General features: G+C 38.9%; 1 protein-coding gene across 1 annotated transcript; it reads left to right on the top strand.

The window, feature by feature from the left end:
• On the top strand, window positions 1-24,553 carry jak2b (Janus kinase 2b). The gene is made up of 24 exons (XM_053326072.1): window positions 1-527; window positions 3,250-3,486; window positions 4,219-4,342; window positions 4,450-4,567; window positions 7,875-8,020; window positions 8,896-9,187; window positions 9,506-9,625; window positions 9,872-10,029; window positions 10,660-10,771; window positions 13,416-13,602; window positions 14,639-14,763; window positions 14,901-15,035; window positions 15,543-15,630; window positions 16,790-16,917; window positions 17,066-17,204; window positions 18,167-18,318; window positions 18,811-18,961; window positions 19,456-19,592; window positions 20,287-20,476; window positions 20,860-20,984; window positions 21,081-21,253; window positions 21,534-21,651; window positions 22,963-23,076; window positions 24,015-24,553. Exons 2-24 carry the CDS (start codon window positions 3,255-3,257, stop codon window positions 24,120-24,122), a joined length of 3,372 nt encoding a protein of 1,123 aa, XP_053182047.1. The 5' UTR covers window positions 1-527; window positions 3,250-3,254; the 3' UTR covers window positions 24,123-24,553.
• Window positions 24,554-25,497: the final 944 nt, after the last annotated feature.

Raw genomic sequence — 25,497 nt, 5'->3', positions numbered from 1 at the left:
AGCTGAAGCTGTGCAATGGACAAGTTGTCAATAATGTGACTCTCGTTCGTGGCAGTCGTGGGCACAGTTTTCGGGGCACGACAAGATGATTTGCCTGCAGATGATCCCCCCTTGTTAATCGGACCAAGTTATAAAACCGGGCGAGACGTGGTCGTTGTGGTTGTTGTGGTTGTAGTAGCGTTAGCATAGCTAGCATTAGCTTAAGTTACAAGATTGACAAGATAGACGGCTAAAGTTCCTCCGGAGTGAGATGGGCAACGCTGGGCTCACCAGGGGTAACTTATGCAGCAGATAAACCACACGAGTGCGACATGGAAATAAGAATAAGCCCCGGTGAGCCATAAATACGCAGTCATTAATAAGGAAAGCTGTTTTTTTAGTGCTGATATCGAAGAACCGAAGCAGCCGTCTGTCGCTGTCAGAGCCGCTCGTCCTGGCTGCAGCGCCGGCCTAAGAAGCTAGCAGGAGGCTAGCTGGGAGCTAGCAGGGAGCTAGCTGCTGGCCGCACCACTGGCTCATCAACCCTAGTAAGTGTTAGCACTCATTAATAATGCGTTGACAGCTTCATCGAGTTTATTATTATTTTGTATAAAACGCATGCCATTTAGTGTTAGTTGCTCACGCCGTGATTCATTAATGTTGTTTAGATTGTAAGTCAGCTTTAAGTTGTATGGGTGGGTGTGTGTTGAGTTTAATGGCAGCACGGTAAGTAAGATCACGGCCTTGGTGAGTTTGCTCTGCAGCCAAGTTTGTGATATTTGACTCAATATATGTCCAGTCTGACCATGTATTAATGAAAACCATGCAAACCTTTTTAAACAGGCTCAAAAAATCTCTTTATTTTTGCATGTTTCCATCTTCTTTATTTTTTTATATATATGTTTTTAAACTGCGAATGAAAAGTGCAGCACAAATTATATCATTACTATAATTATGATGTAGGACTGGATCTGCCATAACAACATAATAATAAACAGCTTCCAGAAAATATAATATTTAGTTTGGGCATTTTATTTGCAGATAGATTTGTTCCATGTCCAAATATAACACTGTGCAGTTTTATACCTATTTTAAGCGCATATAAGTCTGAAATATAGGCTGAAATTTTGGAGCTCCATGCTCATGAGGAACCATTATTATACCGCCTCCGTGACAGCACCAGATCATGTTGCCAGGAATCTCTGGTCAGTGTTTTGCAGAAGTTACTGAAATGTGCTAAAACCACTTATGTTATAGTCACCATATCCTCTTTCTCACTTCCCTCGGGAAAGGGCATTTAATTAAACTGCATGTTGATTGTGAAATTAAAGTGATTATCTGCTCACTGACCAGTGGTGGAAAGTAACTAAATACAAGTACTTGAGTGCAATTCTGATGTACTCAGATCATGCTACTTTATACTTCCATTCCTCTACATTTCAGAGGGAAATATTGTACTTTCTACTCCACTACATTTATTTGACAGCTTTAGTTACTTTTCAGATGAAGATTTGACACAATAGATACGCTTTTAAAATACAACACATTGTTAAAGATGAAACCAGTGATTTTTCCAACATCTTCGTCTTTACAAAAAGCAGTGTGTAGTCAGGGTCACATCTCAGTTATGAGTTGTTAACAGCTCCAGTAAATAGTGAATAGTGACCCCCCCCCCCCTCTCTAAACTTCTCACATGGTTTAATTTCAATAGATGTTCAAATGACCCAATATTTACACAAATCAAAGATTAATCATCTCAGGACCACTGGACTAAACTAGCTAACTGATGCTTCACTATTAATAATCTAATGATGTCATATATAATAATAATATCAGTCAGAGGGACCAAACCACTACTTTACTGTAATACTTTAACTACATTTTGCTGCTAATAGTGTACTTTTACAAGATAGGATTTTTCATGCAGGACTTTTACTTGTTATGGAGTATTTTTACATCACTGTACATTAGTAAAAGATCTGAGTACTTCTTCCACCACTGTCACTGACCAACATTGAACAACACATTGATAAATAGACTGATTAATAATTACATTAAACAAAAAAATACAGAACTTTTGCTGTTCTCAGTATCCTAAATATGAGGTTTATTTTTATTATTTCAACAACGAAAATAATCATTTTCAATTTTTTAATGTTTAGACATTTTCAGAAACATTGCGTAAATAATGATACAAGTATTCATCTCGCCTACTAATCAATATGTAGCTGTGATATCTTTTGCAGCTGTTATAGCAAGAGCTTCACACATCTGGGCTACAGATTTTCTTCTAATTTCGCAACCAGAGAAACACTAGATGAGATCTGTAGAGTTTTTGGTTTGTTTACTTTTTACTTGTAGTGTTTTTTTTGCCTCTCTAAACTGCAGCTGATGAAGGCATCCATTTTTATACATTCACCTCCAACCTCCACCTTTATTCCTTTAGTGCCTCACTAGTGTCTTACTTGCACTTATTTATTTTATGAGGGGATAGTTATTTTAAATTTCTTCATAATTAGCACTTTTGGAATTTTGTAGTTTTCAGTAACCTTCTCACAGAATTGTTAGAAATATGAATTTTTCCTCATTTTCCCCCAACTTTTTTCATTAGATGGCCCCTAAAAAAAGCCTATTTATATGCACAGTTTTCGTTTATAATAGATTAAGAAGGGAAGTGAATATTTTTGTGGACCTCTAATCACCCAAACAGAGCTAATTTCAGCCATTTGTAAAGCTTTTTATTGCTTCAATACATTAGAAAGTTTTGTTATTCATTGCAAACCAAATTTCAGTTTTAAGTGCTGCTGTTTGGTACAAATCAGGAACCAAAAAGGTGGGCAGTTAGGTAGCTGACGTATCTCCGTAAACTGATCATCTCTCAGTTTGATATAATGCTGTATTTGGGACGGAGAGAGAATGAGTTCTTCTGCTGAGTTTAAAATGTTTATATCTCAGATTGTGTGAAAGTTGATCAACACTCACTTGTATAAGAAAATGACACGGTTTAATAATCTCAATGTTCCATTTATAGCGACTCTTCTCTGAATGTATTTGATAAGAGGAGCCCTATTTTTGAATTCGATTTACAGATTTTATAACCTTTTTCCAGACAATGGCTCCTCTGTACTGCAGCTGACAGTTTATGCAACAGTTGAGTCCATGTAGCCTCGCTTGATCCTGACGCCAAACTCATCACACTTCAGTGACAAAAGAAAATCATCATTCATTCTTTCTTCTTTTCCGTTTTTTTGCATTTAACTTGATTTGAAGGTTGCATGCTGTTGATGGCCTCCCTGCCAGCCATGGACACTGTGACTGACTCATGCCCCGCGGTGCACCAAAACGGGACCGCCCATCGGGAATCTCCAGACACAAGACCAGTCGCTGCTGTTCTGAGGCTTCATCTCTATCACAGCAGCCAGGGAGCGGCCGACTGCAGCTTTCTCAGCTACCCACCTGGGGATTATGTGGCAGAGGAGCTGTGTATAGATGCAGCCAAGGCGTGCAGTGAGTAATTGGATCTCTGCAGGCCTTCATGAAACCCCCCCCCCCCCCCATTCATGTGTTTTGCTCATGAATCAACTCAGGCCATAGGTCCCAAGATAAGGTTATCAAGAGGCCACAGTGAAAACCGATCAGAAGTCAGCAGAAAAACATTGTTCAGTCATCAATCATCCATCCTTTGTTTACAGTCTGTCTGGCCGGACTTTCTTTACTTTGCAAAACTTTAGTAACTTTGCTTTGGTTCATGATTCATTTATTTATCTATTTAAAAATTAAAGAATATGGTGAAGTAATACGCTGAGCCGGCCCGCGGAGAGGGGAAGGCCCAGACTCACCTGCATGTTGTTGGAGTCGCATGTCATGTGTTTGATGATAAACCAAACACAACTGACATTTTAAACAATCTTTATTGACCTTTTTTCACCTCTGTTGACACTAGAAACTTATAATTTTCTAATTTGTGCCCCGAGGCATAATCTATTATGTGCTGCCTCTAAATTAACCCAGTCCTACTGTCATTACTATAAATTAAGATATTCCTTTATTAGTCCCACAGCGGAGAAATTTCCCCAAAAAAATCACTTTTAAATATAAGTTTTTTTTTTAAGATGACCTGTAACCTGTTTGTCAACTTAATTTATACAGATTAAGATGATTGTTTTGATTCAATCTAGCTAAACTAAACTTTGAAGAACATGTTTCATTCTGTGGTTTCTCACTCTTTGCCTGCTGTAGGTATATCACCTCTGTACTGCAGCCTTTTCGGTCTCTTCAGAGAGCGAGACCGCTTGTGGTTTTCACCCAATCACATCTTCCAGCTCGACGAGTCAGCCTCAGATGATGTGTTTTTCAGAATAAGGTAGCACACATTATCTTTGCTCTTTGAGTTGCTTCTCACATATCTTTCACAGGCAGGAGAACATTAAATAACCTCACTGCACTTTGTGTTTCTACTGTTTACTGCAGGTATTATTTTCCTGGCTGGTACAGCGGTGGAGCATCCCGGGCTTATCGATACGGAGTCGCCAAAGGATCAGAAAGTCCTGTCCTTGATGACTTTGTAATGTCATACCTCTTCTTTCAGGCAAGTACCTCATCACACAACCACCCTCTTTATTAAACACTGTAGTTAGAAATTTGTGTTTTTATATGGAGGTCACTTCAGGATGATATTCAATAGCATTTCGTAGTTGTTTGTACATGTGTTGTAGATTAGACACCAGAAAACAAGCAGCTCATATCCTTGGAGTGGTATCAGTTTGTAAGGTTGCTGCTTAGGTCACATTTCACATTTTAGATTTATTGAAAGAATTGCAGGGACGCTGATAAAGGTGAGAGAGATCACAAACTATTAAACTGCTACTTATTATTTGCTTTTTTTGCTTGTATGTTTTGGTAGAGCTGCCATAGTTAGTTAGCTTATCAATTAGTTAATAATTTCATTAATCATCATTTTAGTGCTCACAAAAATGCCAAAAATTAGCTGGTTTCTGCCTCTAAAATTTGATGATTAAATACTTTGTCACTATTTGATTGCAAAGTGATTATTTTTATATTAAAATAAACACTTTTTACTATTTCTCTGACATTAATTAAGGTTAATCAATTAAAATAATCACTACTCACAGCCCTGATGTTTGGCAGACTGTTTGGTCCATGCTGTAAACAAAGAGCACTGCACATGTGAGCTAATGGCACTACCAACTGTACTGTGTGACTGCAGTTATAGCTCTCATCATGTTAGAGTGAACTGTCTTTGGGAGCAATTTTGCAGCTTGCCTGCACAAATCAGCACCTCTGTGTGTGTCTGTGTGTGTGTGTGTGTGTGTGTGTGCGTGTGTGTGTGTGTGTGTGCGTGTGCGTGTGCGTGTGTGTATGTGTGAATTAACGTTTGACAGATCATACCAAGCTCAGCACGGAGCTATCGTCCAAAAGTGTCATTGTTTGCTGTAAAGTCCCCGTCCTTGTCTGAAACAATAAAGTCCACCGCCACCATATGCACAGTGTTTGCACAAATGATAAGGATCTTAAAAGAGGCCCTGCACTGTTATCTTGCCTTGAAGCGCTGCCATGTAGAGGGGCCCTCTGTCTAAAAGTAGTTTTGAGGTTCTTGTCACTTTCAGAACCGTGTCATTCAAAAATACTGTTAAATATGTTGCTGATTATTATGGAGGCGCAGGAAGGATAAGTAAGGATCCACTGTACATGTTTGCCTCACTGCTACCCAGCAGGATAATCTAGCCTCAGATGCTACAGTTCCACAACTTCCACACCATAGCCAAGAGAGCAAATGTAGGTTTTAGATTGAAATATGTCTGCTTTTAAGTGTTTTAATGTGTTTTGCTCAGAAGAAAGCAGAATTGTTATCACAGTTTAGTTTTTTATTCCTTTCACACAGCACGGATAAATAAAATATCAGCTTGAGAAAAGCATCGTTTTTCAGATGTGTCATCAGAGCCCTGCATGCCCTGAGTCAAGAGTTGATGTGTATAAACCACACTGCAGTAGACAGGAGGGTGTATGTTATAGATAAATCCAGGTAACTCAAGCCAGTAATATGACTAGTGCTGAACTCTCTGTGAACTAAAGGATTATGTGGATTTATGCCTGTGGAAATCTGCCCTGGTGGTTTGGGAAAAGCCTAAAAGGGGAGAAGGGATGCATCGCTTGTGTGGGTCATTTGAGGATACGACAACACAGTGTGTGTTTGCAACCACTGAACCATTACACATGCTTGCTTTTACTCCGGACAGATGTTGTGTTTTTGCTTTGTGAAGGATACATTAAATTCCTCACAGTGTAATCTAGAGCTGTGCTTCTGTGTTGATGATAAAAGGAGGCTGTTTTGACTTGCAAAGGGAAGTGTGTCTCATTCACTGGCATTCACCAGATGAATGTTAATACTGTACGACCACAAAACACATCTAAAAGTTTAGTTTTTTTAAGGACAAGGATGGATGATAGGATTTCTTGTAATTAGATTAAATTCCTCTTTTTGTTGATTTGAATTGCAGCATATCAGCTTTTGTTTTTAAGAGGATGTAGATAAATAATGCAATGTTCCCATCTCTCAGTGGTTCTCATCTAAGATGTTCATACCTGTAGTCAGTTTGATTTGGACCAAAAATAAATAAATAAGAATAGCCACCATCACTTTGTAGTTAGTCTGTTTAGAGCTCACACTCACGTATTACAATCAAAACAAGAGTTACTGACAGACAAACCCACTGGAAGCTTGTTCACTGTTCAGGTGTGGTGAGCTGTCGTTCTGCTACACGGACCTGCACGTGAAAATCAAAACAGGGTTTGTTCCGGTGATTGACAGCAAGTCCCCCCAGTAGTTATTTTTCTTTTGTGGCCACGGAAATGACAAAGAAGTAGTTGGCTGTGATCAGTAGTCATAAATAACAAAAAACAAATAACAGTCAGAGATAACCCAGGTGTTTTGAAAGGGAACAGAATGAGGAACTAATGAGCAAATTATACATTTGTGTAGTATTTTTAAATTCACCCCATCACCTGTTTTGCATTCACAACAAAGACGACCCATACTAAAATTTGCATGGAAGCAGACTGAAGTGCTTTTTACACATGACATACGCAACACTGCTGCCATTATCTAGCTATTAAAGTGATGGTTTATTGCAATTAAGACATAAATATCTTTAATGTGAAGGAAGGAGATTGTACTCTGTCCTCTCACAGGCTGCGTCAGTGATGAATTTTCCAACTTTATTTTATTACTAAACCATTGTAAGTGCAAGGGATGCTTGTACCAGCTCTCAGTTATCAGTGTCTTCATTTATTAGATGTAACATTACGCTCCTGACAGTGGACTTTTAGAGAAAGATTACTATTTCTTCTTTATGTAAACCCCTTTGCTTTCACAAGCTTCATAACATGTAGGGCTGCATTCATAATGATTATATTCATTACCCACTAAGCTGCTGATTGTTTTCTTGATTTATCCATTTGTCATTGAAACATCAGAAAACCCCAAAATATTCAATTCTCTGCACTGTAAGAGCTAAAAAGGTAATGAGTTCTCACATTTGAGAACTTAAAACTATCAATTGTGTGGTGCTTTTGAGTGGGGGGGAGCTTAAAACGGTAATCAAAATGTTTGCAGATTAATTTCCTTTTGATTGATTAATCAATTATTTGACTAATCGTTGCAGCTCTAATGAAATGTTACTGGGTTCAGATTCAAATGATTGCCATTGCATATTGAACACAGACGTGCATGCCTGAAAGAGACTTGAAAAACACTTTTATGAGTGCAGTTGTTTTGTCCGTTCCAGGGTCTGAACAACAATGTTATTGGAAATATGATCTTGTGGTTCAAGCTGCCATAGTAACACATGCTGTGCTACTTTCCTCCTTTTCTGCAGTGGAGGAATGACTTTGTCAATGGCTCAGTAAAGATCCCCAACTCCCACGAAACGCAGGAAGAGTGCCTCGGTATGGCCGTCCTCGATATGACAAGAACAGCCAAAGAGAGACAGATGTCACCACTGGACATATACCACACTATAAGGTACCAGTCTTCAGTGTTATCCTTGTTGTCTTTGGTTGTCACACTCATCAGAAAAGGAACGTCTACTCTACAAACACAACGATCTTCTCAAACACATCAGGGTCTAGTAAAACAGCTGTAATAGCTTTTGCTGAAATATCTGATCAAAGAAGAAGTAAATGTGACTTAGACTGTGATAAAAACAAAGGCACTTAAAAATAACACCACAATCAGCTCCTACTCATTTAGAAGACCTGTTTAACAAAAAAAAACAATCACACCTCACAGACAACCCTTACACCATCCACTAATCACGCTTCAAACACGTGCTCAAACACAGCCGCAGCCCTGTACCGCAGCATTCCTTCTAAGAGGACCTGCATACCCATTTACAACAAAAATACAAAACAAGACATCAAGACATCTGATACATATACATATAAAGAGACCCTCCTCCTCCACAGCACACAGTAAACAGTCCTGTCTTTACACCAGACCTTCTGAAACCCAACTGTACAATTTACCAGACTGTAAAAAGAAGCCCTAAGGCGTGCAGAGACGAGCCCTTTCAACGGTAACACCGGCTCTACCGTCCCACAGCCCTTCATTTAATTCCTCGTTGTGAGCCAAGTACATAGATTAACCTGACCCAGGAGTAAATGCCACTGATGCTCCCTGATGTCCTGCAGAGCTCATATGTTTCTGACCTTCACTGCAGTTGTGTACATGGTCTTCCCCTTCACATACCACTACTGTATGAACCTGAAGAATATTGTGGTTTGAGACCCAGCCTTAATTAGTAACCCAGTGTTGAAAGTTCATATCAGAGATACAGAATACATTAAGACAATAGCCTTTATGCTGATACATATTTTTTTCCTCTTGCTTACCTCCAGCTACAAGTCCTTTTTGCCAAAGGACATGAGAGCTCAGATCCAGGATTGCAACTTCTTGACACGTAAGCGTATCCGCTTCCGTTTCAAGCGCTTCATCCAGCAGTTCAGTCAGTGCCGCACCACAGCTCGCGACCTCAAGCTCAAGTACCTCATTAGCATGGAGTCACTGGAGAAGGCCTTCTACACAGAGACGTTCCAGGTCAAGGAACCATCAAGCGGACAGCTCATCATCCTGGTGGCAGCAGACACCGGCATCCAGTGGTGTCGTGAGAAATTGAAGGATTCTGATCAGGTTGGTACAGTTAGAGCCATTCCTCGTCCGATGCTTTTTTGTTGTGATATATTTTCCTGTTGGACACATGTCACCCTAAAATGATCAAAATTAACATGACAAAAGCTTCAAAAGAAAACCAGACATTTATTCAGTATTTTTCAACCTTTTTTGTTTGCATTTGTTTGTTCTTATTTTCGGATGACATTTGAGTTCTGTGACATGGAGACACATCTTTCTGCACAGATGACTTGTTTGAATTGTTTGTTGGTATTGGTCTACTTTGGGGAATTGTGATGAATATACAAGTCTTATCTTTTAATTATGTTGTCTGGCCAGGAGCTGCAGACCTTGTGTGACTTTCCTGATGTCACTGACATCAGCATCAAACAAGCCAGCAAGGAGGGTGCTGCAGAGACCCGGGTGGTCACCATCAATAAGCAAGATGGGAAGAATCTGGTAATTTCCCTTTTGAACATCTGTTTGAATGTCTTTATTCTGTTGTTGTAAAAAAGCAAATAAGCAACTTTCTTGACCACAGTGTCTGGATGTATTGCAAAACTGACCTGCTCCTTTCAGTTTCTGATTTACTAGAGTTGCTGTCAAAGCAGAAAAACTTAACAGCTGTAAGAAATGATTCGTAAGTGCTTGTCTACATTAAAGTGCAACTGATTTATTCTGTTGTGGTTTTTACATACATTTCAGGAACTGGAGTTTCCCAGACTGTCTGAAGCTCTCTCCTTCGTGTCCCTCATTGACGGCTACTACCGACTTACTACAGACGCACATCACTACCTTTGTAAAGAAGTGGCACCTCCCAGGCTTGTGGAGGCCATTGCTTCCCATTGCCATGGGCCTGTCTCGTAAGTGCAGATTTTTATTTGACCAAAGCATTAGGCTTTACGCCGATCTGATCGGCTATACTGGATCGGCCGATATTTAGCATTTTATGCAATTTGTGAGATCGGCTGTAATGTCTTAATTTGTCGATCAGATCAATGTTGTCACGTTGAAACTTTTTGCAGATGCTCCCGTTGCATAGATTGCAGAATTAATTTGAATGCAGCCCATGTCCTAAACTATGATCTAGAAACAGTTTGTTTTCCTAATTTGTAGTTATTCCACCTCCTAACTTTAGTGACAGGCTAACAGATGATTCCTCAGAAGTTTTGCAACTCTCTAAAAGCTGACTAAATAACGGTCACACCTCCTTTGCACAGTGATCAAATTTGCAGTTTTCCGTGTTAACAGCTGAACTGCACCAATCACCTCAGTGTTGGTAGCGATGAAAATTGCCACTATTTAATGCTCTACAGGAAGAATTTGATATATATTATTTACATATTTCTGAACTGCTGCCAAAATTCACAAGCATTCCTCGGGACAGGTCAGGATGGGGTTTACAACAGAAAGTAATGCTGCATTTCTCTTCTGACACATCGGCTATAACTCTCAGCATTCATTTGTTTTGTGCTGCATGTTTGTTGTTGCAGAATGGAGTTTGGAACCAGTCGACTCCATAAGTGTGGAAACAAGCGCGGGTTGTACATTTTGAGATGTAGCCCGAAGGACTTCAACAAGTATTTTCTGACTTTCCCTGTTGAGGTAGGTAACGCTCACCCGTGGTTAAGTTATTTGATTGTCAGGAGAAAAAGAAAAGAGAAAATAAAAATAATAATAATAATAATACAGGTGTAAAATGTTAAATATAGCAACACAAGCAACACATGAGTAAGTACTCATCTCTAATGGCTACATTAATTTAGTGTGTGGGTCTGAGGACCTTCAGGATCATGAAGGCGAGCTTTGTAGGAATGTCTGTCCCTTCAACAACACTATCAAGTAGAACAGGGATTAATTCCAAGAACCTTATTCATCCTGAGCGCTGCAGCTGAGCATACACATGTTAACAAAACACTGGAAATATCACTGGAAAAATGTTTGCACACATTTCACACACACTAAGCTTCTCTGATTCATCAGTGATTATTATTATTCATAGTGCTGTTACAAAAATTAAAATGAGGAAATATCTGATAAAAAAATCTGTATACAATAGCAGTGTGTCAGAAGACAGCCGCCTTAGGTAGCCTCAAATTTAACAACACGTGTGGTAGTATACCTTGTAGCATGTACGTTATAGCATTGTAATAGTGTACAGATTATAAAATCCCTGTCAAAGCAGTATAAACTAAAATAAGTCGGTTTTATTTATATAGCACCAAATCAAAGTTATCTCAGGGCATTTTTCATACAGAGCAGGTCTAGACCGTACTCTTTAAATTAGAGACCAAACATTTCCACCTTGAGTAAGCACTTTGCAGCAATGACAAGGAAAGACTCCCCTCTTATGGGAAGAACAAGTGGGGTAGTATAGTACTAAGAAGGTGAGGAGAAGGAAGTTCATATTTATGATATCTTTTTCTAGTTTGTTTCAGTACACATGCAGCTGCATTCTGGACTAGCTGGAGAATTTGACTGCTGAGACTTGTTGTGGCAGCTTGACAATAAGGAATTTCAACAATCCAGCATAGAAGTAACATTACCAAAAGGAAGCATACAGTGAATAGTATTGGTCCAAGCACAGAACCTTTTGGAAATCCGTCTTTTGTGTGCATGTAGGATCCATTATTAACTTTTACAAACTGAAATCAATCTGATAAATAGGGATTGAACCGGGTTAGTGGGATTGCTTTAATGCCAATTAAATGTTCCAATCTCTGTAATAGGATGATTGTCTGGGGTGTCAAATGCAGCACGAACAAGACAAGTGGTGAACCAAGTCCTTCTGTCTGATGCAGTTAAGAGGTCATTTTCACCAGTGTTGTCTCTGTGATATGGTGCACTCAAAAATCCTGCCTGGAAATCCTTAGATAAACTATTGTTATGTAGGAAGTCACACAACTGATTGGTGAGTGCTTTCTCAAGGATCTTGGGAGAGAAAGGGAAGATTAGATAAGCAACATAGTTGGCTGAAATTCCTGAATGAAGAGAATGCTTTTTAAGAAGAGGTTTGATTACAGCTGCTTAAAGAACTGTGGTGCATAAAGACAGATTGATCATATGTAGTAGAGAAGTGTTGACTGAGGATAAGACTTCCTTAAGCAGCCTGGTTGGGATGAGGTCTGAGACACAGGTTGATGGTTTTAATTAAGAAATCTTTGAGGTTAGTTTGGGAAGTTCGAAGTCGAAATATATATTCTATGGCTATTTCTAAGGATACATCGGTGTCTTTTGAGGGCAGGAGGTGATGAATTTTGTCTCCAATAGTTAGAACTTTATCATTAAAGACGCTCATGGAGTCATTATGACTGAGAGCTGTAGGAATACATGGGCCGTTATTCTTTGTCAGCCTGGCAGAGAGGGCTGAAAAATAACCTACCATTTTCCTTCATTAATGATGAGTAATCAGCAGCTCTATCATTACAGAGGGTCTTCTGATATTATTTAAGACTAACTTGCCAGATTAAACGAAATTCTTTCAGTTAGATGGAACAACATATTTTTTCAAGTTTTTGCAATTTGCACATTAATTTGCAGGGTCGGGAGTTATACCATGGAGCAAACCACTTTTGATATATTATCTTTATTTTTTAGAGGGGCAATAAAGTCAAGTGTCATTCGTAATGGACCTGTGGCATTATTACAAAATGATCAATTAGGGAGGGGATAAAGTTAGCATAGGAGTCCTCTCTTGTATTAAAACATTGAATTAACAGCTAAGCTTAAGATACAAGTAGGAGAGCACGAGGTGCGCCGTCGCTAACTGCTAAGCTACAGTAACTAGCAGATGTGAATAGTATGTAAACAATAGTGGGATTAGTGGGAAGGTCAGTGAAAGGAGGAGAGAGTTTAAGGGTACTTGAGCAGAACTAGTGTACGTTTAAATGTAAGCAGACGCCAACACAGGCTTTGAGTTTAGCTGTTGGACTTAACCAAGCATTCACATTTCAGTACATGACTGTCTGAAATACTATACTATACTAATACTACTATGCTGCTTTGAATACAGTCAAGTCCTACATGTTCAGTAGCAACCTGTATTATAAAAGGTTACGTGCTGTAAGTTAATGCATTTTGCAAGTCTTGAGTTTGAGTCTTTTCATTGTAGAGTTGACACCACCTGGACTTTTGTCACACTCTGAATCAGACTTTTTCTGTTGTTGTATCATCATTTGTACCATGACTGAAGCTTAAACTATAACTAACTAACTATACCACTATCTGCCCTCCTCTGTGTGTCTGCCAGGTGTATGATGCTGTAGAGTACAAACACTGTCAGATAACACGGTCCGCCAACGGGGAGTTTAACCTCAGTGGAACCAAAAGAAACTTCAGCAGCCTGCAGGAACTACTCAGCTGCTACCAAAAGGAAACGGTGCGCTCTGACAGCGTCATTTTCCAATTCAGCAAGTGCTGTCCACCTAAATCCAAAGGTAAAACTAACAAAATCTGCATTTATCCAGTGTATAATTTTATGAGATTAGATGACATTAACAAAGACTATGTGTGTGCCACTGTGAAAATCCAACCATTACGTCAAGATTAATGAAAATATAGTAGGTAGGTAAGTAGGTTAGATGTTTTATAATGATAATATAGTAAGTAGTTAAGTAGGTTAGATGTTTTATAATGATAATATAGTAAGTAGTTAAGTAGGTTAGATGTTTTAAAATTAGAGAAGCTTGCCAGAGATGCCATGTTAAGATGCAAACACATAAAAGATGAAACAACAGCGCTAGAAGGAGTGTATCAGAAAAGGAGTTGAGGATGGGACTTAGTGCGGTTTACTATGTGCATTGTTGAAGTGATGAATGGAATGTGTTCGATATCCTAGGAGGGAAACATCCCTTTAATCCCTATTTATCCAGTGATTTGTAAGCACGCAGGTTACTAGTTCACAGACTGGGCTTCTCTTCCAAATCTATGTATCAGACTCTCCAACACAGCATTGAAGCTAGGCAGATCAGACTGGTGTCCGTGATGCTTACTGTATTGTTTTTCAGATTGTGCCGAATACAAAAACAGCATTTGGCTCCTGCTAGGAAAGTTTGTTCTCAAATAAGGAATCAGCTGCCCCCTGCACAAGTTAACCCTGATCTAATGCACCTTAATTTGATGCTCATTAGCTTGTTATCTGGCTGGTCACAAATAGGGAGGCAGAGCATTCATTTTCTTAATTGTGATGTACAGAGAGCGCACACCAACAACCAGAATGACTCAGAGGTGTCTCAGTCGTTGTACTGTGGAAATTAAACCAGAACTGATCAGAGTTACAGATTTTAATGACGTTGTGTACCCCAGAAACCGGTGACAAAGAAATGTAATTACACAATGTTATGTACTCTTCCATCTGACTCATCATTTCTCAAGTTTCCATGTCAGTTGGTTTTTAGCTTTGATCACAGTTCATTTTGTGAAACTATAATTTTCACCTTCTTGAATTATTTTCTTTTTTTTCCCCATTGACAGAAAAGTCCTGCCTCCTGGTGTGCAGGAGCAACAAGGGCTCAGACGTGCCTATATCGCCTTCACTACATCGACACAACATCAGCCAAATGGTGTTTCACAAGATCAAGAAAGAAGATCTGGAATTTGTACGTTTTTGCATGTTCATGGGCGTCATGTGTTTGTACTTCCTCCTCTATCCAACAGTTCAGTTAATGTGGTTTACGTTCTGCATAACTGTTTTGCAGCAAATGAATTAAACTTACAATAATGGTCTTCCTTTCAGATGGAGAGTCTAGGTCAAGGGACGTTTACCAAGATCTTCAAAGGGGTCCGCAAAGAGCTGGGAGACTACGGACATGTACACCAAACTGAAGTTGTCATGAAAGTCCTGGACCAGGCCCACAGGAACTATTCTGAGGTTTGTAGCTTTAAAGCTAAAAAACATAAGCAGTAAGCTAATGAAGGTTAAAGCTGCGTTGTCTTCATCATGACACACAAGCTGCCAGAGTTGTGTTTTTTTTAAATTATGAACAGCTTTCCATATTTACTTACAGAGCATGTATTGGAAAAATAACTGAGCTGGTGAATTTGGGCAGCTGCAATTTATTCTACCCTGTTCTTTTTTTGGTGGAAGATTAGTCTATTAATCGATAAGCTGTTAGATAGGAAATTTAACCGGAAAATACTTATAATAATCGATTTATCATTTAAGTAAATTTTCATAACCTGAATATCTTTGGGTTTTGGACTGTTGATCAAATAAATCAAGGAATTTGAAGTAGTCACTTTATGGTCTGGGAAATAATAATATGAATTTTTCACTATTTTTGACATTTTATAGACAAAACAATGAATAATAGAAATAATAATTACTGTTATTTACAAATAAATATTGTGGTCTTCTATCTCTGTTTCTGTCCTGCAGTCTTTCTTCGAAGCAGCCAGCATGATGAGCCAGTTGTCCAATAAGCACCTGGTCCTTAACTATGGCGTGTGTGTCTGCGGAGAAGAAAGTAAGTCAGTCTTAGAGAGAGAGACATGCACACACACACACACACACACACACACACACACACACACACACACACACACACACACACACACACACACACACAGTCTCAATCTGTCAGGGCATCAGCATATGTCCTCATTTGTCCTTACAGTGAAACGGATAGAGAGGGATCTGACACGCACAGTCAGCACACATGCAGTACATGCATTTGATTAACATTATGAACTTATGTCATTATGTCCTAATGATGTCAAGAGTCTCCCATGCTTGACGATAATCTTAACCAGCTTCCATTACCCTGAGGCTCAGAGCCATGGTGGGCTATTCTTAGGAGGATTACAATACCCTGCCCCAGAAACTCTTATACCTGCCCATCTATCTCTTCACCTCACAAGACGTCTGTGCTGCAGGCATCTGTCTATGCTGCCCTGCACATGTCTGTACTGCTCAGAATTAGCATTCATGAACTGGAAATTACTAGAGTTATTTTAAAAGAAGAAAATCACTCTTATTAAACATCCCAAAACAAAAAAATCTGACAAAGCAATTTTCATCATCTTTATTTATTTAGCACTTCACTGAACAAATATAAAATAGATGTATTAATTTCTTTTTTTTGGTGATTCCAGTGTACATTCTAGGATATTATTTAACCAGATTGCTGCAGAAGTGATATTTACGGTTGGAAAAGAGGCTGCCGATGACAGTGATATACCATTTTAAATGTGATGAAACAAGCACGCTACAACATTTTTCTCTCCAAAATGAAAAGACAGAAAAAGCAGCAGTACATAAGCAGTGACAGAAAACACATCTCTCTTTGGTTACTGCCACAAATCTGTAACCTGATCAAATCAACAGGTTTGTTGAGGGCAGATGGACAAAACAAATGAGTAAATAAATAGTTTTCCTGAATTTTATATGATGTACAACTATACAAATGTCACACTATCTCAAAATGGACTATATTTGTCATGTGTTCTTCAAAAAGTCACATAATTCCTACTCTCTCTTTTTGCAAGTCACTCATAAAGGTTATTAAATTATGTAAAATTACGTGAAATTGATCTTACTGAGGTTGGTTGATTGTTTCGTTTTGTATCTCTTTATTTTTAAAATATACCATTGATCACAAAATAATGGGACCTGCTTTCTTTCAGACATCATGGTGCAGGAGTATGTGAAGTTTGGCTCTTTGGATACGTACTTGAAGAAAAACAAGAACTCAGTAAACATCCTGTGGAAGCTGGAGGTGGCGAAGCAGCTGGCCTGGGCCATGAACTTTCTGGTAAGGATATGAGTAAAGCTATTGCAAAAGTTAATAAATTGCATTGTTCCCATAAATGCTGATACACAATTTATGATAAAGAAAAAAAAAGATTGTCTGATCGTTCTCTCAGTGTTGCTGCTTGACACTCTTATTTCTTAACCCGTAGGAGGAAAAGCATCTTGTCCACGGGAATGTTTGTGCTAAAAACATCCTCCTGATCAGAGAGGAGGACCGGAGAACCGGGAACCCTCCTTTCATTAAGCTGAGTGACCCTGGCATCAGCATCACTGTCCTGCCAAAAGATAGTAAGTTGATATCCATCCTCTGCCTAAAAGATAGGTTCACAGTTTTACAAGTTTGTCTTAAAACAACAGTCAGGAGTCCAAATGAACTCTGAAAGAGGTTTTACTGTTTTGTTGTAATCATTCCTCCTGTTGATACTGGCTATTAAAACATCCCATTTCAGTGTGCTTTTACTGTAAGTGATGGAGACCAAAATCCACAGTGTGTCCAATAAGTCATTTTGTGTGTTATCGTTATATTAAGAGGATATCTGCCACATTTACAGTCTTTTTAGCATCAAATTCCCTCTTTGTGTTTCCCTGTTGAGCTGCGGTAGAAGTATAATAACAAAAAAGACTTTAACACTAAAAGGACTGTAATGTTGAAAGATATCTGTTTTATTTGACTCATTTCCATGACTGAAGCTTTATATTGGTTTCAGAAAAACCTTTGAATATATTTTTGCACAGGAGGAGGCTTGTGGATTTTGGCCCCCATTACTTATATTCTAAGTGCATTATGAAGGGATCTTCTAATGCTCCGTACAAATAGAGGGAATGATTACAGCAAGAAAAACCTTTTTCAATGTTCATTTGAGCAGCTGACTGTTGTTTTACAACAGACATGGAGAAACTGTGACTCTGTCCTTTAACTACTGTATTGTAATACACTTATTCTATCAGAAGGGGGCATCATGGAGCCATTTAACAAGGCTGTGATTGAGATAGTACACCCTGCATTGGATCACTTAATTTAGTTTAATGCTCATTTACAGGACAAATACTTATTTTGCTGGTAAATTAAGTTGTAAGACAAGCACTATATTTTAATAAAGGAGGAACAAAGGTTTTGTCATGCAAATTCCTTTTTTTTTTGCCTTCTTGAATAAAGTGCAAAGTTTTCATTCATCAGCTAAAATCCTTTTAATTTTAAATTAGAAAATGACTCTAACTGCAGCTGGTTAAATGTTTTTGTTTGTGATCAGTCTTAATCGAGAGAATCCCCTGGGTGCCCCCTGAGTGCATCGAGGACTCTGTCAACCTGAGCCTGGCTGGAGACAAGTGGAGCTTTGGCACCACGTTATGGGAGATCTGCAGCGGTGGGGAAAGACCTTTAGCAACACTGGACAACTCAAAGGTAAACAAAAGCTATAAATTTGTAATTCTACTTGCGATATTATTTTGACAGTTGAACGAGATGTGAACTAGGGCCTTGTTCACTTTACTACTTCCTGTTACTCTCATTATCATAACAGACGTTGGCCAACTGATAAATCAAGGTTACATGCATGAGCAAGTCAGTATATTTTCTATTAGTATTAAAAAGAAATAAAGTGTGAAACTCGGTTCTCTGTTTGGCATCAGCAGCAGGTTGATGAAAACATTGCAGTGAGATGTTAGACATGTAGCTGAAATACTTTATCATTGCATAGCGTGTATAACTTTATGGTTCTCATCCTTTTCTCTTTTTTACTCTGTATCATAAAATCCAAAATGTGACCTTTTGCACAGATGGAAAATCAGAAAGAAAGCTTAGTTTTGATCCCTGTTCCCCCAAAAAACTATTTCATTTATCTTTGTCTGTTCTTCATCAACACAGCTGCTCTTTACCCTCGATTGTGTTTTACAGAAAAGCCTGTTCTACGAGGACCACCACCAGCTTCCTGCACCAAAGTGGACCGAGCTGGCCAATCTGATTATCAGCTGCATGGACTACGAGCCCACATTCAGGCCCACATTTCGCGCTGTTATCCGTGACCTCCACAGCCTCTTCACACCAGGTGGGGTGAATGCACTTGACCGAACCAGGCGGCCAAACTGCTTCTATTAGTGTCACAACAGGAAATCTAGGTCACACCAGTGTGGAATCTCAAATGTCCTCACACACATACACGTACCCCAAATGTCCACAAATGTTCATCATAGTGTCTGCAGAAGCATGTCGGTGAAAAGAGAGTCCCTGCTTCTGACTTAATTAGGTCAGAATGAGCTCCTAATGGCAATGAGATGAGGAGTAAAGAAGGGATAGTGATCATTTCTGGAGGGTTTCTTACTGGACGTTAGAGGAGAAAATGAATTGAATCTCTATGTAATTACTACAGAAATTGGTCCAAGCCTAATTTACACAGAAGCAGAGAGACCAGTGATGGAAAGTCCATTGTAGCTAGTCAGAAAATGCAGAAACAACCACGGAAGTGACTTAAATTATCTCAATAGATGTTGATTTACCTTATTTTTTGACTTATATACATGATTTTTGTCTTTGTGTCCCCAGACTACGAGTTGATTGTGGACAGTGACATCCTACCAAACAGGACAGTGGGCTCCGGTTGGACGAGCGGCGGCTTTGAGAGCCAGGAGCCGGCTCAGTTTGAAGAGAGACACCTCATATTCTTACAGCAGCTGGGCAAGGTACGAGGAAGTGTGACATGTGAGCTTTGTAAGTGGAAGTCAGTGTTGATAAGATAAGACTTGGGACCCCTCCTCCTCCTCCTCCTCCTCTGGCAGTTAATTTGTGTTTGCCAAACAAAGTACACACTGTGTCTTCAGGAGATTTGTGACTTTCACGCTTGTCTAAGGGGCTTTATGATTACTAGAAAATAATGCTTTATCAGTCTTTTATTTTCAGTCTTTTATTTTCCATGCGGTGCTACCCTGCCAAATGCATAAAGGCTTTTTATCTGAAATACTCTGAATTAAAGCTACAACCATTAATTCATTAGTTGAGTGACAGAAAATTGATGAATAATTTTTTTGACAAGTGACTCATTATATTAGTAGCAAAAATGGCTCTGGTGGCAGGCTAAATGTTACACTTAGCTGTTTTTCTTGTCGTATATGATGGTAGCTTAAATATTGTAACATTTTAGGCTCTTAGTCAGGCAAAAAAAGTAAACTGCCCTGCTGTATTTATTACATCTGGACGGCAAATGTGGTTTCAGTTGAGTTCATAATCATCATATGAGAGGCATTATGTGTATTATATCTAGATCTTAGTAATTGTTCCTTTGGCCTTCAGTCTTTTTAATCATTTGCAGACGGAGTAACATCAATTAAACTAGGAGGGAAAAAAAGACGTCTGACTCAAGTTGTTTTTCTGTTTCAGGGAAACTTTGGCAGTGTGGAGATGTGTCGGTATGACCCACTTCAGGACAACACGGGGGAGGTCGTGGCTGTGAAGAAACTCCAGCACAGCACCGCGGAGCACATACGAGACTTTGAGCGAGAGATCGAGATCCTGAAATCTCTCCAGCATGAGAACATCGTCAAGTACAAAGGCGTGTGCTACAGTGCAGGTACAGTTCATCAGTAATTTATGGCTTCACTCTTATTACACTGCTGAAGTATGACCTGATGATCATGTTTTCAAAAGATGTGAGTTAATAAATCTCACCATGTATACTTAAATATATATAATAAGTACCTTTGCACCATATATTACTGTGGTATTAAAGATATGTTGTGTGTTGGTGAGCATCCACATAAATTTGCATCATAGTATCTGTTCATATGTGACTATAAACCAACTACATCAAACAAAATCATTTTAGTATCACTTGACTGAGCATCACCCTTACTATCGATGAATGAAGATAATGTACTTGTGAGTTGTCTAATCAATCAATCAAATCTGTAAATTCAGCACTGTGATTTTTTTTTGTTTGTTTGTTTGTCTCAGGACGACGTAATCTCCGTCTCATCATGGAATATCTGCCGTTCGGAAGTCTGCGAGATTACCTCATGAAAAACAAGGACAGGATCGACCACAAGAAGCTGATGCATTACACTTCTCAGATCTGCAAGGTACTTTAGTGTGTCCAGTTTCTGCCACACGTTCTCCGGAGCTACTGACCACCAGAGTTACTAACGCAACACTTGTTTGTTTGTTTATTTGCACAGGGTATGGAGTACCTGTCAAGTAAACGGTATATCCACAGAGACCTGGCGACACGAAACATCCTTGTGGAGAGTGAGCAGAGGGTGAAGATCGGGGATTTTGGCCTCACCAAAGTTCTGCCTCAGGACAAAGAGTACTACATGGTCAAAGAGCCTGGAGAGAGCCCCATATTCTGGTCAGAAACTGTCCTATATTGTCTATTTTTACCACTCTGTGATAGTTTGTTCTGTCTGTAGCAAAAGTAGTTTATTCGTCATGATGCTGCACCAACTGCTAATATTAAAGCATATTTTAGTTTTTCTCAGGACCAACATTTTGCAGTGTTTTAATGTTACTCTGTTGCAGCTAACCCTAAATCATACTTAAGTAACAGTAATAATTCCTGTGAGGTGTATTTAAGTCATCTTGTCCAGCAGAACTGGAACAGTCAGTCTCAAAATGTGCTGTTTTTGTAGGTATGCCCCCGAGTCTCTGACTGAGAGCAAGTTCTCTGTGGCGTCAGATGTCTGGAGCTTTGGAGTGGTGCTTTATGAACTCCTCACCCACAGCGACAAGAACTGCAGCCCTCCTGCAGTAAGTGATAAAACACACTCAACCTACTATTTGTGTTCTGCTTTAGGGACTAAGTGTGTAGTGCCTCAGGGGTTTCTGTCATTTGAATTGTTGCAACAAAAAACAAACAAAGTTAAACACATTTGTTGTTCTGTTTGCCATCATGGATTATTTTATCATTACTTTGTCCTCATACTATCCCTTTTTCTTTTGAGACTGTAGTTTAGTTTTGTGAAACGACTTTTGAGCAACAAATTTATGGAAGTGGCACCTCTGTTTTATAATCCTTTTAAAACTGATGGACCAATGTGTTAGAGAGCTCTCTCCACCATCATCATCAAAACACCAAATGAAGGGAATATCTTTTGGAGGAATGGTTTCCATTAGGGAAGCTCAATATTGGCTTTTCTGCCGATATCCGATATTCCAATATTGTCCAACTCTTAATTTCCGATACCGATATATGCAGGCTTTTTACACCAAAAGTGTTAGGTAACAACATAACATATCTCCTATTGTGGAATTAACACATTATACCCAATTGTATTGTGATGCCCCACTGGATGCATACATAAATGTAAACACTGTCTGTGCAAAATAAGAGAACAACTTCAACTTAAGTTATGGAAAAAGTGCCAATATGCCACTGCCATATTTATTATGCACGTCATTGCAAATTGCAAATTTATTATCCTTTGGACACACCTGGAAATAGTTCCAAACCACGGACATAAGCCCCGTTTCTGGAGGCAGGATCTTTACAGAAACATCCTCTCACTCTGTCCTCTCAGTTATTCCTTTTAATTTGTCACCTGTCTGTAACTTGACCTGAAGGAACAGACAGTTCATCTATCTGACATCAGTAGTTCAGTCATTCTGTAAAGGAGTAAACAAACCTTGACAGCAGTCAGCCGCTCGAGGGGAAAAGTTGTTTTTTGTTTTGTTTTTTTACTGCCTCTGCTTCAACGATCATATCTTAAGGTGTGTACAACAATGATGCCGCTGCTTACTTTGCTGAATACTTCCTCACACATAACAGGTTCTACTGTTGTACATTGCAGACCTTACCGGTCTCAAGGACCCACCTAAACCAGTACTATAGTGTTTAATGCATGTTTGCAAAAAGAGCCAGTGACTCACTTATTGAAGTCATACCATAGTTTGATATGTTGACATGAAAAACATTTCTCTGTTTATTTTGTTATTGTCACAACAGAATTATGGCTCAAGTAGTCAGGATGCCAGTACTCTGAAATCTGAAAAATCTCCAAGGATTTTGTTGTTCTATGTGAATGTGATACCCACCTTTTAAATCCTGTCTGTCATTTTCAGGTTTTCATGTCCATGATGGGGAACGATAAGCAGGGACAGTTGATCGTCTACCATCTCATTGAGCTCCTCAAATCAGGCAGCAGGCTGCCTCAACCTGTGGGGTGTCCCACAGAGGTAGGAACATGTACTACTGTTTGTTATATGGAAGCTGTCACAGACATGTACACTTACACACTGTTACACATGTAGTGTAAACTCATACACACATCTACTGCATACATCAGTGCATACACGTGTAATTTGAGGAGCCTTATCAGAACAAACATCTTTTGACCAAAATCTTGACCAGTTCTTTGGTTTATGTCTTAATACTAACTAATAACATGCACATCAGCCACAGCTGTACTTTTACATTAAGTACTAATTAGCATGTTAGTATGCGAACCTGCTAAACTAAGACAACAGCTGTAAACATTACCGTTAAATGAATTAACATGTTAGCAAACTGATGTTTAGCACAAGGCACCATTGTGCTTAAGTACAGCCTCACAGAGCTGCTAACATACCTGCAGACTCTTAAGTCTTTTTATCCATTTCTTTAGTTGTTTTAATCTGAATTTAAAAGACTAACCAAGTTAGAAATGAGCCTTACATTCATAACATAACAATGTTTGTCTGTATTGTCTTTGTCAAAGTAGCCCAGAAAGAAATAAGAATGAAAAGACACATTGTTATACATTTGTCAACTGCAACATTAAGTGTTTTATTCTTCCTGATGTAGACCTTCATGTTCTATCCATTTAGAGAAAGCAGGACTAAGAAATGATTCATATTTATTATTCATATTATTGTCTTTTTTGCTCCTTTGGTGTAAAATAACTGTACTTCAACCTGTTTGGCAAACATGAACATTCAGCCTTCATCATGAGTGACTGACTTGTAATGATTTTTGCAGTTTGCTCATCTCAGTAATCCCTATTTTATTTCATTTTAGATTTTTGTTGTTGTTAAGGAGGTGGTGTTACAATAATCAGTGATGTGCAATAATATGTAATGAGTGAATTATTTTTATCTCTGTGCTGAAATGATTGTCTCCCTGCTTTGTCTCTCAGATCCACGAGATCATGGAGGAGTGCTGGGACAGTGACCCCGGCTTGCGTCCTTCTTTCAAGGAGCTGGCCTTGCGCATCGATCTGTTCAGGGACAGTAAAGAGTATTAAACAGAGAATCACCTGAAGTGCCATGCTCCTCTACAGCCGACACGCTCTTAACTTTGTTTCCCTGTTTGTGGCAAAGTGACAAAGGCCAAGAGTGCCGGGGTTAAGGCAAAGAAACTAGTGACTGGAAGAGTGGTTCGTTCAAAACTAAGACCAGCTCAAAAACGACTGCCAGGGTGCCTTTGGGCAAGGCACTCGACCTCTAATCTCTACAGTGGAGTGACTTAGAGGCCGGAAGCAGAAAATGGTGGCTTGGATTCGTCTTACTGGTGAAAAAGATAAAATGTATTCGGTCGAAATTTTGGAAGCTTTCTACAGAAGAGTTTCAAAATTTATAGAGACTGTGAGTATTCTATTGCCAGGTCTAAAGCTAGAGACGCTTGTGTCAAACAAGGTCTGAGTGTGTGAGTGTGTGTGTGTGTGGGAGAGAGAGAGTGAGAGTAAGTGTGTGTGTGTGTGCGTGTGTGTGCGTGTGTTGTCCATACAAAAACAGCTAGCAGGGCTAGCTCTTGCCATCCCCTTTTCCCCTCTCCTGAAGAGAAATGGACTAATAGTGTTTTCTATGTATGTGTGTATATACCTACAGTATATTTGTGTATATATTTCCAGAAAAATTTTATAATTTTATAAAATGAAGATATGGTAAATACTATATTTGAACTGCCAGCACGATGTCATTGTTAATGAATTACATGCAAAGGTGATTTAAAAAAAATCTGTTAATTGTTTTATGTTTTCATTGTGAGAGGTGGTGTGAAAATTAAAGAACAGTTTAATTCAACAGATCATCTCTTCATCGCTCTCTAGAGCTCGTCCTTACTTTGATGTGTTATGGAAAGTGCTGCGCTGCAACCAGCCGAGAGGTTTAATATTAAAATAAGATTACAGCACAGCAGAACTGCCAAACTAAAGGTTGATTTATGGCAGATTACTCGACACTTTTGATAAGTCTCACTTAACATGAGTTACACAACAAAAGGCAAAAAGTTTCAGTCATCTCCATGGTAACAGATGCTATGCTCCAGCAGACTTGTTTAATCACATCATATCTTTCTGGCCAGGAGTAGTTAAACAAGGACGTTACAAGTTATCTAAAATTACAGACCAAAATATCAACAATGAGGTTCAGTGAAAACTTCAGTCTCCATGGCAACGAGTGTCTGCAACATAACAAATTTCTCTAGGTGCATCATGAAAGGATAATGTTAAGTGACTTTTATTTCTGTCAAAATGCATCATCTCTTTCGAGTGACATTTATCAACCGGCCTAACATAAATGATCATTTAGTAAAAAAAATATGTCTCTACATTTTGCTTTTTATAATGAGAAAATATCTTTGTGTAAACTAGAATAAAATATTTCTTGTAAGGGGAAAAT

This window comes from Scomber japonicus, chromosome 9, assembly GCF_027409825.1.
Source record: "Scomber japonicus isolate fScoJap1 chromosome 9, fScoJap1.pri, whole genome shotgun sequence".
Classification (NCBI taxonomy): Eukaryota; Metazoa; Chordata; class Actinopteri; order Scombriformes; family Scombridae; genus Scomber; species Scomber japonicus.
This window is presented reverse-complemented; position numbering and strand designations above follow the sequence as displayed.

Excerpts from the sequence above, each read along its gene's own strand:
- jak2b (XM_053326072.1), top strand. The coding sequence starts at position 3,255 with ATGCTGTTGATGGCCTCCCTGCCAGCCATGGACACTGTGACTGACTCA. Across the intron at positions 10,772-13,415 it reads TTCTGACTTTCCCTGTTGAG|GTGTATGATGCTGTAGAGTA; the intron begins GTAGGTAACGCT and ends TGTGTCTGCCAG. Across the intron at positions 15,036-15,542 it reads CCCACAGGAACTATTCTGAG|TCTTTCTTCGAAGCAGCCAG; the intron begins GTTTGTAGCTTT and ends TCTGTCCTGCAG.